At 33.4% G+C, this 15,059-nt stretch overlaps 1 protein-coding gene across 10 annotated transcripts in view; it reads right to left on the reverse strand.

The window, feature by feature from the left end:
- Window positions 1-1,567: 1,567 nt before the first annotated feature.
- LOC136418248 (phosphatidylcholine:ceramide cholinephosphotransferase 2-like) overlaps window positions 1,568-15,059 on the reverse strand; it is a 39,201-nt gene continuing 25,709 nt past the window's right edge. For 4 of the 10 annotated variants that reach the window (XM_066404261.1, XM_066404266.1, XM_066404265.1 and 1 more), the window contains 6 exons: window positions 7,064-7,230; window positions 5,442-5,654; window positions 4,592-4,802; window positions 4,265-4,539; window positions 3,900-4,084; window positions 1,568-3,629 (listed from right to left, as the gene is read on the reverse strand). In XM_066404261.1, coding sequence (XP_066260358.1) covers window positions 3,477-3,629; window positions 3,900-4,084; window positions 4,265-4,539; window positions 4,592-4,802; window positions 5,442-5,654; window positions 7,064-7,230 — 1,204 coding nt within the window. In that variant the 3' untranslated portion in view covers window positions 1,568-3,476. Of the gene's footprint in view, window positions 3,630-3,899; window positions 4,085-4,264; window positions 4,540-4,591; window positions 4,803-5,441; window positions 5,655-7,063; window positions 7,231-8,971; window positions 9,171-9,230; window positions 9,578-12,229; window positions 12,417-12,823; window positions 12,928-13,284; window positions 13,893-15,059 lie in introns of those variants that run through there. The other 6 variants (XM_066404270.1, XM_066404264.1, XM_066404262.1 and 3 more) reach the window with 6 other exon arrangements.

Here is a 15,059-nt window from a genome sequence, read left to right on the forward strand (position 1 = left end):
CTCAATTTTACCAACTTTAAGGTTAGAGCTCACGGCGCCAGCGCCTATCTTATGTCCGTTCAACTAAATTTTTCGCGCTTTATTGCCAATTGTTATCAAAAAACTAGATTTTGAGATCCTCGTTATTAAATCGTTGGTATACAGAAGAAAATAACCAAGTCCATTTTTCATACTTCCGAGTTATTAGCATTTTAACATTCTATTTGATGTATAAAATCAATAGTCTTAAAAGTAAAGTTGGAAATCTAATTGGGTTCTAATATAAGTACAGAAGAATACAAAATTATGAAGAAATTCATCTAGCGTTGGTATGCAGGAAAAAGTGACCAAATAATGGACTTAGCTATTTTCTTTTGTACGTATTCCGTCAATATCAGACTTGTATATGTTTGACATGCAATTATAATTATCCAGAATAATTTGAATAACTTGCTATCTATATTATAAATTATAATTCAACATAGAAAACAAAACTATGCAACAAAAACTACTCATTTTATCACTAAAATAAAGAAAGCATCGTATTTGTTTTTTAAGTCTAACCACAATACCTAGTAGCAAATTTTTTGGAATTATATACTTACCAATCACACAATAATAATTTTAAACAAGTTAATATGAATTATTACAGTTTAATGACAACTTTATTGTTAATATGTAATTATTTAAACAACGATATTTAATTATTTAACGATGAATTAAACAACATGGAAACGTCCGAAAGTTATACTGACTGTTTATGTTTGCCTGATTCTACTTTTTTTTAACCATGGCCGGCTTGATAGTTATGATTAACTCATTGCGTTAATAATATTTAACTGCGACATTAATTTTGCGGCACAATACAATATTATGGAAAATCATTAAGTGGACTTAGACATTTTCTCCTGTACTTTCTTCTAACATATGGATTTGTTCAATTGTGAATTTTTGAAAATAACATTACAATTTGATAGTAGGACGTGACCATTTTTTTCATTTGAAATTACATAACACTTTACATATTGTGATGCTAAAAAGTCAAATTTTCGAAAATTTGGACTTATTCACTTTCTCTTGTTTACCAACGAAATATTTGATATCTTCCAAAAGCTAATATGGTTAAGGCAAAACTCGGTATTATGATACGTCGAAATTAAAAGGACTAATAGGGCATAGTCTTCCGAAAAGCATTCTGTGGCCCAAATCACTTCTATTCCCCAAAATCTATATTGCTCTCTCAGACGACGAAACGACATTATAATGACGAGCGTTAGTCACCCATCGATGACGCTACACATACATTTGAATCAACCAACGATTTAAAAGGGTTAGAAGTACTAAATAATTGCTGGCATTCTGCTAAAACTGATCCTACTCGTTTAACGGAAGGTCATCGTGTAAGACACGATGAAGATTCTATTCGGGATACATTGTAAATTTGGATGTGTCACCGTGTCGGGTTTTTAATAAATAGAACAATATAGGTTTGGAAGGATGAGAGTGATTTGGACTTTCGTATGTATTTTCAAATAATATAGACTATGACATTTCAAATAACAAATACCTGAAATACTAATACACACAATCGCTTAAAAAAATAACTATATTTTCAATTTGTTTTTAGAATTTATCAATTTTAAACAAATTTATACTGTCTTAAAATATACAATTGTAACAAAGGACTGAAACCATGGAATATGTCTTCATTTCCAGCAAATCACTAACGCCAGCACTGATTCGGCTACATAAAAACACTTGTATGTGAATACTATTGCATTAATTCTCAACTAGGAACAATAGTTATTTGCTTAAAATAAAGCCTTAAAAACATTGTTTCTTAAGCGCATACACGCAAAAGCACGCAGTAATTAGCTCTCTTTCAAACTCTGCACTTCGTGGATTCTTAATTACTTAATAAACACTTTCTGTGAGATTCACCTTATCGATTCTGTACGTGTACATATAAATAAATTTCATCTAATTTTAAAAAATATTCTGCATTGGTAAGTAAATTAAATAATATATTCACTCACTGAACACACAAAAATATACAATATCATGTTTCTAGAAAAGTCAATAAAGAAATATGGAATCTCCACGTTTCCACCTAAATTTCAAATAGAAATAGTAATAAGAATATCAACTGCTGTTAAGTTTTAAAAATTAACTTGACTATCAACTCAGACAATGAATAAAAAATTATTGTAGGGAGTTTCTCTTCAATTTCAGTAATGCTTCGCTATAAAACACCGACTTATCTTATTGAGAACAAAATTATCACCAATTGGACATAATAATAATAATAAGTAGCTATAATATTAGATGGTACTTTTTGCAATTTCTGTATATTTAGAGAGAGAGAGAGAGAGAGAGAGAAATGCGTACACAACGGTCTTATAAATGTATTAATTATTCCTCCCTTAAATATACGTAGTAACAATAATACATTATGTGCACAAAAACGTCCTCTTATGGGCGCCTTGGCACAGTTTTGATATAAATCGGTTTGCGTAAGGTGACAATAAGGGACTTTTAGGCAAGTAAGTGTTCAATTTTAAACACCTTTAGACAATAAAAATTGGTTCGAAAAATATCTTATTTGAAGCTAAGTGTCAGGTGCTTAAATTTGTTCATTTGGTTATCATACAGGGGAGGTCATAAGCAGAACAAAATCCTTATTAACTTCAGCCTTGATTGATTCCTACATATAATTTTACTGTAGGTACAATGAAAAGATTAATCTCAATTCAATTAAAATTATGGTAAATTATGAAGAAATCGGTTATAGTATTCGCAATATGACAATTGCAATTGGCCAACATATTGATGTGACACTCACTGTAAGGTGGCAACCTTACTCACTCAATTTTGGATTCAGACTCATTTTTATAAAAATCAACTGCAATCAGTGTAAATTTCTATACTGTACTTTTAATACTTACATCATATTCATTGTACCTACTTCTATGTTAACGCTAAAGATTCATAACTTAAACTATTTCTCCCAGAAAATAAATCTATACAACTTACCTGTTTGTAAAACACGCGATTTATAAATTCTTCTAAATAATAAACCATTTTAAAAACCTATCAATCAATATCAGTAATATTCATCAATAACTTTCTTTATCTAAATATACATGTTTATAGCTTCACAACTATCTTACTAGCCCCTTAAAAAAGTTACTAAATATAAAAATCCTCCTTTATTAAATATAAGTATTGAGGAAAGGCTGGAATTACAGAAATAAAAACATCATCATTTAGGCTACGATTTTGATTTAAGTTGAGTGTTTCGCACTATAATAATTTAACTTACGAATGAAGACACTGCATAGCCTGTATAGGATAGAGGTTACTTATTATGAGGTGTAACCCCAGAAGGCGGGAAACACCACGGTCGCTCGAAAGTCACTTTAAGGCGCTAAACTTATCTTATTATCACATTTATGTTGAAATTTCTTAAACAGTTTCGACCCGAATTTGAACTTGCACTAACTATCCCGGTTGCCTTTAGAGTGCCACCGGCGAGGCCACGGCAATGGCCAGTCGAATTGCCGTGGCACCGGACCTCCCACGTTGCCTTCGAAGTAGAGAAAAAGGGCAAACCACCATGAGCGGCTCAGAAGGTTATTTGATGAGAATTGCTGGAATTTCAAAAGAAACTAATTACTAATTCGAACATCCAAAAAGTACGCTCTAAATACGGCAATATGGCCGCTCAATGTCATGTGCCTCTAACATGTTACTACACGTCATACTAAAACAAGGAAACTTAGAAGCGTCCATTCAATGTACCGTGTTGGTACATTGAAGCGGTTGCCTGAATACGCCATTACACATTTATTTAATCATGTCAAATTAATTATGAATTCTACCCAAAATTACTCTGTCGCAATTTAACACTGTGAACTTACTTTTAAATTTGCATTATTAGCTAAAGTATGGTATATCCAGAATATCCTAGTGGTAACATAATATGCAATTATGACGTCCACGGTGTAGTGGCCGTGAGACAATTGGAGCATTATCACTCCGATCACACCCAGTACAAAGTACAGCCAATGCACCATCCGCAGAAGATATAATTTCTTGGGCGTGTCTGAAAAATATCAAGAAATACATCCTTATCCTTATTAAAGTAGCCAAATCCTGTTATCATTCTTCTAGCTATTAAAGACTTTTATTCTTAAATTCACAGAGAGTTATATGATTATTTTCCTAAATGTTTTAGACTCACAACATTTAGAACTGTTAAAGTAATCAAAAGAAGAATACTTACATTCGGACACAACAAGGTAACTAAACACTAAAATAACAGTGTGTCCACTGTAAATAAAATCTCCACAGAACGTGTGCTTTCCATTCACTGACAACCCAAAGCCACTCATCAAATGCAATACCCGCTTGACTATCAGTCGAGCAGAAGTGGCATTCGACTTAGGCGAGCACTCGTACGTCTCACTTGAAAGGGGCAAGACTGTGACATACATCGTTATCGCCCTGTACATATAGAGCAACGACATTATGAGGAAGATCCTCCTGAAGACTATGAACCTGCAAAGCAAATAATGTAGGCTAGGTTCGTTTTCTGGGAGCAGAAACTTACCTATGCTTATGAAAAATCATTGCAATCATGCAAGAATTTATGCAGAAAATGATTATGTATTCGGAGACGCTAAGCGCCCAGTCGTAGGGTCGCACATTGGCCAGGAAAACGTCCGGAAGGGGACCATGTTTGAGTCTGTCGGGGACCTTATCATGGACCAGGCTCAGGGATGTTAAAGTTAAGATGAAGTTGAAGCACATTATGATAAATGCTGGAATTAAAAAACATGAAAATTTTAAAATATCAGTTACTAATAAAGGTAATTTTTAAATTACAATGTGGCAACAATGCGTTAGATTTAATAGGATAATATCATACATTTGCTCTTGTTGAATAGACAACACACCTTGCTTTTGCCTGTAATTTTTTAGGTCATGCTACCAATGTGAGGTAATCACCCAATGTTGCAGGTAAATTCCCGATAGGAAACATCTTTACATCAAAGTTTATAGAAATTAAATCTTGTATACAGGGTGTTTCAGAATTTAAATGATAAAAGTATAAGGTAAATTCCTCACAGCGATGTGATTTCTCACAGAGAAAAGTTTACATAAACGTCAGTCCCAAAATGCTTAGGTTTCAAGTCACAGAAGGAAGTTTCACATTATTTAATATTTCTTCTCTACAGATGCTACAGTTTGTGAGATATTTTGCCTAGGTCATACTTGTAGACTTAGCTGTAGATGGGGCAACCCAAATGAGTCGAAGCGGTTTTTTTTAAAAGTAATACCTTCTTAAAACTCTTTTTAAATTTAATTATTGTAAACTGTTCGTCATGCTTTTACCCCTTAAATTGTGAGTTATGCTGCATCTTCAATTTCATTCCATACTGTACGTTTTTACTACTCACCTAAAAGGGTTTTCCATCGTTCCTGTGGAAACCGGGGCTCCTCTCTAGAAGGGGGAATGTCGATTTTTATGTCACCGTTACGACTAGCGTCCTTTTCCATTATATCGTCCTCATCTGCGTAGTACTCGGCTCCAGTGGCGCCATGAGCATTATGGGCCCAATGGTCGTTGCCCTTGGGATTTGGTAGTAATGGTTGACGTTGATATAAATCTCCTAAACAACGAACCAAGTTGAACCGATTGACGCAAGCGAGTAAAACTTCAATGAAACAATTTAAAAAATGAATAATTTTTCAATGTCACATTTTACTGGTCACGATAACAGTCCTTTAATTATACTTGAGGATAAGCATTTGGCCTTGTTTACCATCAAATTCACTCCAGAAACCGATCACCACCTTGCAGAACATACTATATCTATTTGGTACTGCCGAGCAATGATTCACCTAACACGATGTACTTTCACCGGTACCAATTAGCGCAAAACATCAGTTTTCAACATTCAAACGCAGATATCTATTAGCAGTAATGAAATCGTTCTTCAAATTAGATTTTATTTCGACTGTCAAACTTTAGAAGATGGAAAAATAATAAAAAAATTGTTTTTTTATGATGGAGCAGCAAAGGTAATTACTACATCATCAATGATAATGTTATCGTAGAAAAGTAAATATATTTTTGATCCAGGAAAATTAAATGAGAGCAATTGACTGCATAATAATTCTAATACCATTGTATACCTTTTTGAACCTCAAAAACACGCGTAGAAGCACATGCAGGACCAGAAACACTTTACGTAAAACTGAAATGAAAATAAGTATGTGTGTGCCAACTCACGGCGTGGAAATGTTAAAGAACTGCGTTTTGTTTGGCTAGTGATAAAATATACCTGTTGGAATTAATGAAGCACATGACAATGTTATCAAATTAAATGTTGCCACTACATAGGAAAGAAAATGGACTTAAACGTGGATAACAATCAATTTTACATGTACAATATTAGTTCCATATTGTGGGTTTGCGGTATTTCCTGAGGTTATCAAATCGAAAACTTCATGTGTACTTAAGTTCGACAGTTACCGGGGGACGTTAAATACACATACAAAGTAATTATAATTTTATTTGCACGTTGATCGTGTAAATACGATTCAAAATATCAGTAATTCACCGATACAAACATTGTCACTGTACAATAATAATTTTAATAATTCATCATAAAATCAAACATTAGATTTCTGCATTAAACAGATGAACTTTAGATCTTTAAGAGAGATAAATAAACAATACTAAATATCGTGAAAGCTTCAAAAATGACCGTAATCATAGTAATGCAATGAAAATCCTTATCGCCACGTTGTCTATGTGATTGGAAGTTTGTGAACGAATGGAAAACAGAAAAGTGTTTCAAATTGAGGTTCTTTCAAATATTTTACGAGAGAAGTGAACTTGATGACAAACTAAGGACCAATTTTTCAAAAAGTAGCAACAATTTTCAAAACTTTGGAAGATAATTCAAGCAGAAGCCAAGCAATTTGGTTTCTGCTTAAATCATCTTCGGCATTTCTTTAAATTATCATCAGGATAGAATTGTCTGGATTCTCACTGCTCATCACGACTGCTCACCTTGAGTCATTTTTGTGCCACTAGAGGTGTTGGCAGCTGCGTCCTCGTCGTCCAGGGGTGGCAGCAACGACGATCGAGGACCGTTTACGCCGTGATGGCCGTGGGGGTGTCCGTCGGGAGTGGGATGTATGCTGCCATAATCCACGAATTTGGGCTCCAAGACCATTCTGCACAAAAGGATCGCATGTTAGTAGGTATTTCTCAGAATTCTAACAATAAAAATTTCCTTTCTTTTACAGAAGTATTGTCAAGACTCAGATAAACACAAACACTTTTGCCAGAACGAATTAGATTTTTATCGCTGGATCTACATCAGTAATCAAAATATAATATAAACTCTCGTTAAGTACTTCACAGTAATTACGGTCGCTATTCCAGAAAAACATCGTTATCGAATGAGTGGGTATTTTATTGACTGTCTGAATAAATAACAGAAAATGTTAATTTTCATATTCCAAAAAAGATGAAATTCCAATAGTTGAATCACTGGAAAAAATCACTTGTACTTATGTGCAATTTCACAAATTCATAAATTAGGAAATGCGCAGCGCGACGTCTGTGTACCTACCTTCTACCCCTGCATCACCGGTTTTTATTTCTAACTTGAACTGGCTTAAACGCATTTAGAATTATTCTAAACTTATCGCTTTCGGCGTAATTAACTTAAATATATGATTATAATACAAATTCCAGTTGATCCGTCAAACTACCAAAGCGGGAGATAAAGCATTAAACTTTCAATAAGCTGAGTTCTCAATAGGCCTATTATAAAGCATCTGGCAACATGCCATGTATCGCCCGTCTTGGAACTAAATTAATCTTAGGCCTAGACATCGCAAACCACTTGTTAGATTAGCTAAGGGAGCAGTGCACTTAATAGGGAACTTTACAGTAACGACTGCTACCTTCTTTGACAATTTCCAACTAAAACGAGATTTAAATAACGGGCATTAACTTGCTACGCGATGATACAACAATTTTTCCAACCTTGATTAGAATTAACATTGAAATCAATACCACTAAAGTGATATTGGCTGGCTTTTTGATACCATGCTTACAGATAGTTTCTGTCGATTGCCATTTAAACAGAATCATAATTACCCGTAATCAATTATCAAAATTGAATTCAATTGCACACATTAAAGTTGACTGAAGGAAAAATATTGACGTCAGAGATATGAATGCAGCGTACATTGAGATTGGACGATTTGAATTTTATTTTATTCATCAGAGCGATATTGTATTTAAAATATGTTGAAATAGCAATTATTTTTAAATTGTAAAATAAACTTAAAAAAACCAAATTGTTAAATAGGAAGAAATGTGAAAATCACAGTTTATACTCTACATGAACAATTGATCAAAAAACATTTTACTGGTGTAAATATGTTCTATGCGTTTGAGGCGGGTTGATCATTTTAGGAATTGAGAAAAACTCAAAACTGAGAGTAACATTTACTTTTTGCTAAGGGATGGGACGATAACCCTTGTGAACTTTCGGTAGAATACCTATAGCTATCTTCAAAACCTAAAGAAAAATCACCGCAAAAAACGAAAACAGCTAAATACAATGTGTGTACGGTAAATATGTAAAATGTGTGAAACACTCTAAAATTCTCTTCTCAATTGCTAACGTTCAATTCTCTTTCATTGTCAAATGAACGTTTCATTCATTTGACATTGAAGAGGAATTTTCGGGTTTCACACATATTAGACGTTCAACTTCCACATATTTTACTTAAGTGTAAATTTTTGTTTTGCTAATAATTTTTGCTAGGTTCTGAACCCTGAGAAAGAACAGTTACAGCAACGTCAAGAAAGGCTTTCGCCCGAGCCCTTACTAAAGGGTGAATGTTATTCGCAGTTAGACATTAAGAAGAAAAGTGAAAAATATAGTACACACTCTACCTGAGGAACCTATCAAAGAACATTTTAATAGTGATGTCAACTCCAAAATTGGTTTTCGGACATTAGTAAATTCTACTCAGACGAAAATATCAAAATAACCGTTCCTAGACACGTCAAAATTTCCACACGAGATATGTTTTAACATTGAAATCTGATTTTAAACAAGTGGAGAACATCAAGGCATATAACTAAAGTCACAACTGCTGGCAGACCGCCAACAATACGACAATATCAATCAGCTAAACGACAAAGACCTTACCACATCCGCATACTGGTTTATCCGACATTTTCTTGTATCAATTATACACACTACGAGCGTCTTCGGCTTAAGCAGGAAGCAAATTACCCCCGGCTTTCCACGCTGAATACAAACTAGTGGCTCGCACGCCTTCAGTCAAAGATATTGCGTCAAAACTATTACTACATCGCCAAGCTTTTAAGCATGGTCAACAACAGATTTTTAATTTTAAACCGAACTAATAGCGATGTTTCCTTGACGATTTCGACAATGGCACTAGTATTTTGGTAGTGGTCAAGCACACCGTTCAGGATTCACCTAACTGATGTCCGTTCGATATTAAACGATGGTTGTTGTTCGAATTAATGTAAAACAAATGATTGTTGAATAAACTGCTCAACAAAATGCTAACGTGGGCTAACCAAATGCTACTAATACTCTTGATAAGAGCACTTATTAAATGATTTATTACGGCCATCAATACATTTATGAAACATGATAAATGGGTACTCCTAATGTGTATTATGTAAGCAATCCAAAAGGACTAATGTACTATAATTATTAAAATTACTTCATGTTACACTATTGAAAAAAAATGTACATATTAGCTAATTATTTAAAATTTCAATCATTCAACCTTGTAAGGAGAACTCGAAGACCTTGACCAGGATCGTAGGTTACTACAGTTGTAGTTTGAGATGGAAAACTCTGTACCGGCAGTGTGATGCTCGCACAAATATGTAACATTAATTCCGGTGATATGACCAAATATATTTCAACGCTATTTAAATATTTAAGCTGTATTTTTTCTTTTATTTTATTTGGGAATAACGCCTCACATGCAAATAGGGGTTGTTGCTGCAGTGAAAACGTTCACAAGGATTTCAGTTCGAGTTTTTAGTAAATGGTAAATATATTTTCATGTAGTGGAGAACTCAAATGTGATCGAATATAAAAATATGTCTTCTTAAAGGATACTTATTTTTCTCTTTGATACTTTCAATTACTAAGAACTACATACATATATAGGCTGACAACATAACAGAAACTATCACTGAGTCTCCTTTAATGAAAAATTTAGAAGCGTAAATACTAGGTATGTATCCTTCACAATCACAAGCCCGATCAAAAAACATAAACACAAAAGATTTATTTAGTGTGTCCAACTCAAAAGCACCATGCATTTGCTACACATTTCTAATCACTCAGACTACACACAAACGTGCACATAAGTGCTTTAATTAGAAATTTACAATTGTATTGTTAGTGTAACTGTGTGTTATTGAGCTCTATTTTTAGTGAGTCCTGAGATTTATGAGGCACAGTTTCAATTTGATTATATCTAAGATTAAATTTAAAATTTTAGTAAATACTAAGAAATCCTAATTCCAGTAAATACTATAGGCTGTTTTGTAACCAAGTGGGGATACTTTAAAAATGACCCTAACGAGCTCATAAAGCATATGCCTATATGGTCTGCATATATATAAGCTAAATACAGACAATTCGATTATTATTGAATGCTTCAGGAAACATGCTTAAATTTTGTAAATTTAAAGGTTCTTCATATTCTCCAAGTAATACGCTTGACGCTTTCAACAAATGCATTTGAAATCCAATGGGAAAGTATGTAGATTCGTAACTGCGAAAATATGGATTGAATATCTCGGAAATTAGGGGAGATATATCGGTGTAAAAAGCCTATAAAATACATGCTGTCCCATTGACAAAGCATACAACCTCGATAATCCGCTACTCCATTAAAATCTATGCCATACCTAAGGAACAGAATCCCAAAGAGAGAATTCTAGTAAATCAAATATCCGCTGCTGAATTTTAAGGAAATTTACAAAATTTGAAACAGCTTATTTCTATTTTTTCCATTTTTCAAATATCTAGTGTTACAAAATTATATTCCCTCTGGGGAAAGGAACTTGGTTATGGCAATAAAAATTAGACACCCCTTTGTAATGAATAGTCTTTTTCCGTTAATTTATAAGGTCTAGACGAAACAGTAATAGATAGCTAAAATCTGACAGCATCTTTTCTTATTTAATGATGTGATTGTTTCACGGTTAATTTTGATCCGTTTTTGATATGCAGGGTAAAATTTATCAGATATTATTACTGATAAATATTTTAAAACTTCTATAATTTAAATCAACTAAAAGAAACTTGAGGAATGTACTAATAATATAGTGGGTATCTTATAAAAGAAAATTTATATTAGAATAAAAAACAACTATCAGTAGAAAAAAATATCAATATAATAGAACAAGTATTTTCAGTTCAATTTAATTCTTTACCTTTAATAAACAATTCCAACCATTTTAGTGTTTTCTCTCATTTCATCAATTCTATAGATATTAACCTTTTTGAACTCTCCTATTTTCAAATTAATGAAAACTTTAGGTTCCTATAAAACTTAGTAAAACTAAAAGCAAAACTTCAATAATTCAGGCAGTAATTTGTTCTTAAGTGTCAAAAATTAAAATATATAGCCAAATCTGGTTTTAACTAGTAGGTCCAAAGTTGACTGATCATATGAATCAAAGCTGAACAGACATGAACAATTATAATGTTTCTCAATAATAACACCCTTAAAAATTGATGTAAAATTTGAAAGTATGTTCTCGAAAAATCAAACAACGTACTAGTTAATAGTCCATTGGACTATGGGTAATTTTGTCTCGAGGATTATTACTATAGGAACAGTGAAATAATGGCTCTTTATTAGTTTGCATAGAAATTATCTTCTAGGTAGTTGCGAAGACTTTGATCTATTGGCCTTTTTTTCTGATACTTGACAAGGACTTGAATAAATGGTTGGTGCTACTGGTAAAATAATAGCTCAAATGATAGATTCCTAATAAGTTGTTATTTTAAGTACAATACATTTCACAAGATATGTGGAAATTTTTAATTGTAAAGGTATGTATACATGCTTATACCTTAAAAAAACGTTTAAAATTACAGTGAGCTAATGGCCCAAAAAAATGCTAAATCAGGCAGATACTCACCTTCCAAAGTACAGCGCTAGGTAATCATAGCTGCTCAACTTGATATCCAACTATGTACTTCTTGGAAGTTTAAGACTTATTAGGACTTCAGGCACAAAGTCATAATACACCTTAAACTTCTCAGATTTTTCCTACGACTATTTGTATTCATCTTCATATGTACTTCTTGGATGGTCAGTGATCAAATCTATTTAAGTACACAAGAGTTCGACACAGATTTTCCTTTCTGCGTGGCGTGATAAATATTGTCACATCAAAAATTGAAAGTCATGGTCCCATTCAATTATTGAGGTATTTTTAGATTTCTAAACATCATGTAGCTATCTCTCATCAAGAAGATAACTTTCTTTTCTTGTGAAAACAAATTGAAGACTAAATCAGATTATTAGGAACTCTGCTGCAATCGTACTTGTATTCCACCACTTCTTGTGACACACTTTTAACATGAACCTGAGGAGTTAATTTGTTAAAGTTAAAACTAGTGTTATGATGTACTAAATTAAAGTTAAATTAAGTAATTACGTGTTAACTCGTTTTGTTGTAATTAATAACATAGATGCAATAGTTAACTTCTTTTAAAACTCAATTAATTACCAAAATCCGCTACCAAAATAGTCCAAATACACAAACAATCAAACAACGCACCAAGAACGAAGGAAACGAGAAGACTGACACTGACAAGGAAAGGAAGACAACAACAGGGAAGAGACAGAAAGAAAGAGACAGATAATCCCTTCTCTCATCCCATGCGTATGTTTCGTTGATGCTCAGTTTTGGCAAGAAACTTAAACAACTGAAATATAAAAAGAAATTTACGTAGTTCAGAGAGAGATAGTTATTGTTTACACAAAGATTTACGCTGACCGGTAGGCAAACCGAACGTAAGTCTTTGTAAATAATCAACATTGTCATAAGTCAATAGTCGGTGTACAGTTGTAGCTCGAGTTATAGGCCACCGGCAATACGCTGCTGTATAAAGCTGGTGGCCCATGCCTTGAAATCAATGGCCAGTTCGCGGGAACTTTTAAATTTTCCTATCACTATTAGTAACTTACTCGCCATCGACTTCAGTTTCCTGTAATCTCTCGCTATTATTGTTCTCTTCGGGCACGTCATCGATGTATTTCAATGTTTCTAAATTTAACTTCACCGGTACATCCCTTATCCGGTCTGAGCCCATTCCAGGACCTGAACCATTGTCGAGACTCACCCCAGAACTCAATCTCTTGTTTACTTTTCTGGAAGCCGCACTCGCCATAGTTTAATCTCAATTAACGAAAATTAAATCATGTTATCGACACCTAAAGCACCGTTAAGGTAGGAACTAACAAATTTCCTTGTTTTCGGATCTTGTCGACATTAATAAATTGCTGAATTAAGGTGATTAGTGCGGGTAGATAGGTATTTCTAAGTTCTCTCAGCTGACTTAAACCGACCTTAAAAATTTAGATGCTAATTAATGCTGCATTCGCACGTTCCTACTTAAATAATATTTACATAAATGTCGGCTAATAAAATTTTAGCTGTATAGTCTCGGTTTATACTATTATACTGGAAAATGTAAATATCTACTATACTTTATTATTCTAACGATAAGATAAAATTTTGGCCCATATGTTAGCATATTTACATCCTGAATCAATTTCATCTCATCTCAATCGAACTGAACTTTTCCTGGAATCTTTAAAGTAGATATGGAAAGCACTTGGAGGTAGTTATGGTTGTTATGAAACTTGGCATCGATTCCGCAAAATTTTTAACTCTAAGAATAAAACGCAATGGATCTTACTGGACATCTATTGCAATAATTAATTTTATTAGAAACGGTGAGAGTTTCTGATTTTTGGCAAGAGAACCTGCAATTTGCCTACAAAATCTTAATTAAAGTGTTCGAACACATTGACAAAAATGTGTCCCATTTGTGACATTTTGACTGAGAGCCATTAAATAACTGTTGGTTGAGTTTATACAGAATCAGCTTGTGCTTGATTGAAATGTTACTAATTTGAGTAAAATTCGCGCAAAATAGATTAACTTCCCCTGCAGCCTTTGAGTTACATTATTATGGGGCCAATGCACTGTCATCATCATCATCATCATGTCACACTTTCTTCTTTTCTATGTATACCTATGGTGAGTCACGGTTTTTTTACTGGATCTGTGTGTAGGTCAACCACGGTGTAAAACGTACATCAGAGGATAAATCTGGTTGTTACAAGTACTAATGAGAATGTTGGTTACGAGCAAATCTCACACTTAATGTTTATGGTTATTTTACGGTTATCTTAAGGTGTTACAGCACTAGTTGGGTTTATTTTTGGTCATCAACATAAGTTATTTTTCACTGAGATATCAGGTTATTTCCAGCTTTAAGAGTGATGTTTTTCGACGATTGATTCGAATCCCAAAAGTGCTGTTTGACATTGAGGGTTAGTTTAGGTTAGTCTTGGGAATGCAGTGATTGAACAACCTTATCTACATTTAAAGACACTTTCAAAAATGCGAAAGTGAGCACCAAAAAAAAACGGTATTTCGCAAATAATATCCCTTGCTCCAGCACAAGAGAAAATCAATTTCTGATCGTCACAGACATGTGCAGTTATTAAAATGATTAAAAAAATGTTATCCCGACCAAGTTTGCCTATTTAGTTTCTTAATTTCTGAGAAATTCTCCCTTTTTACATGTAAATACAAACAACCACACAACATTGCTTAAAATCTGCAAACATCTGCCATTAAAATCTGCTTAAGTGGTGTTAAGCCTCACGCCAAACCTGAATTTAAATTTTGCTAAACTAAACTCTTTCTCGTTAGTTCATGTTAGATCATT

The sequence above is a fragment of the Euwallacea similis genome, chromosome 33 (genome assembly GCF_039881205.1).
Source record: "Euwallacea similis isolate ESF13 chromosome 33, ESF131.1, whole genome shotgun sequence".
In the NCBI taxonomy this organism is placed as follows: domain Eukaryota; kingdom Metazoa; phylum Arthropoda; class Insecta; order Coleoptera; family Curculionidae; genus Euwallacea; species Euwallacea similis.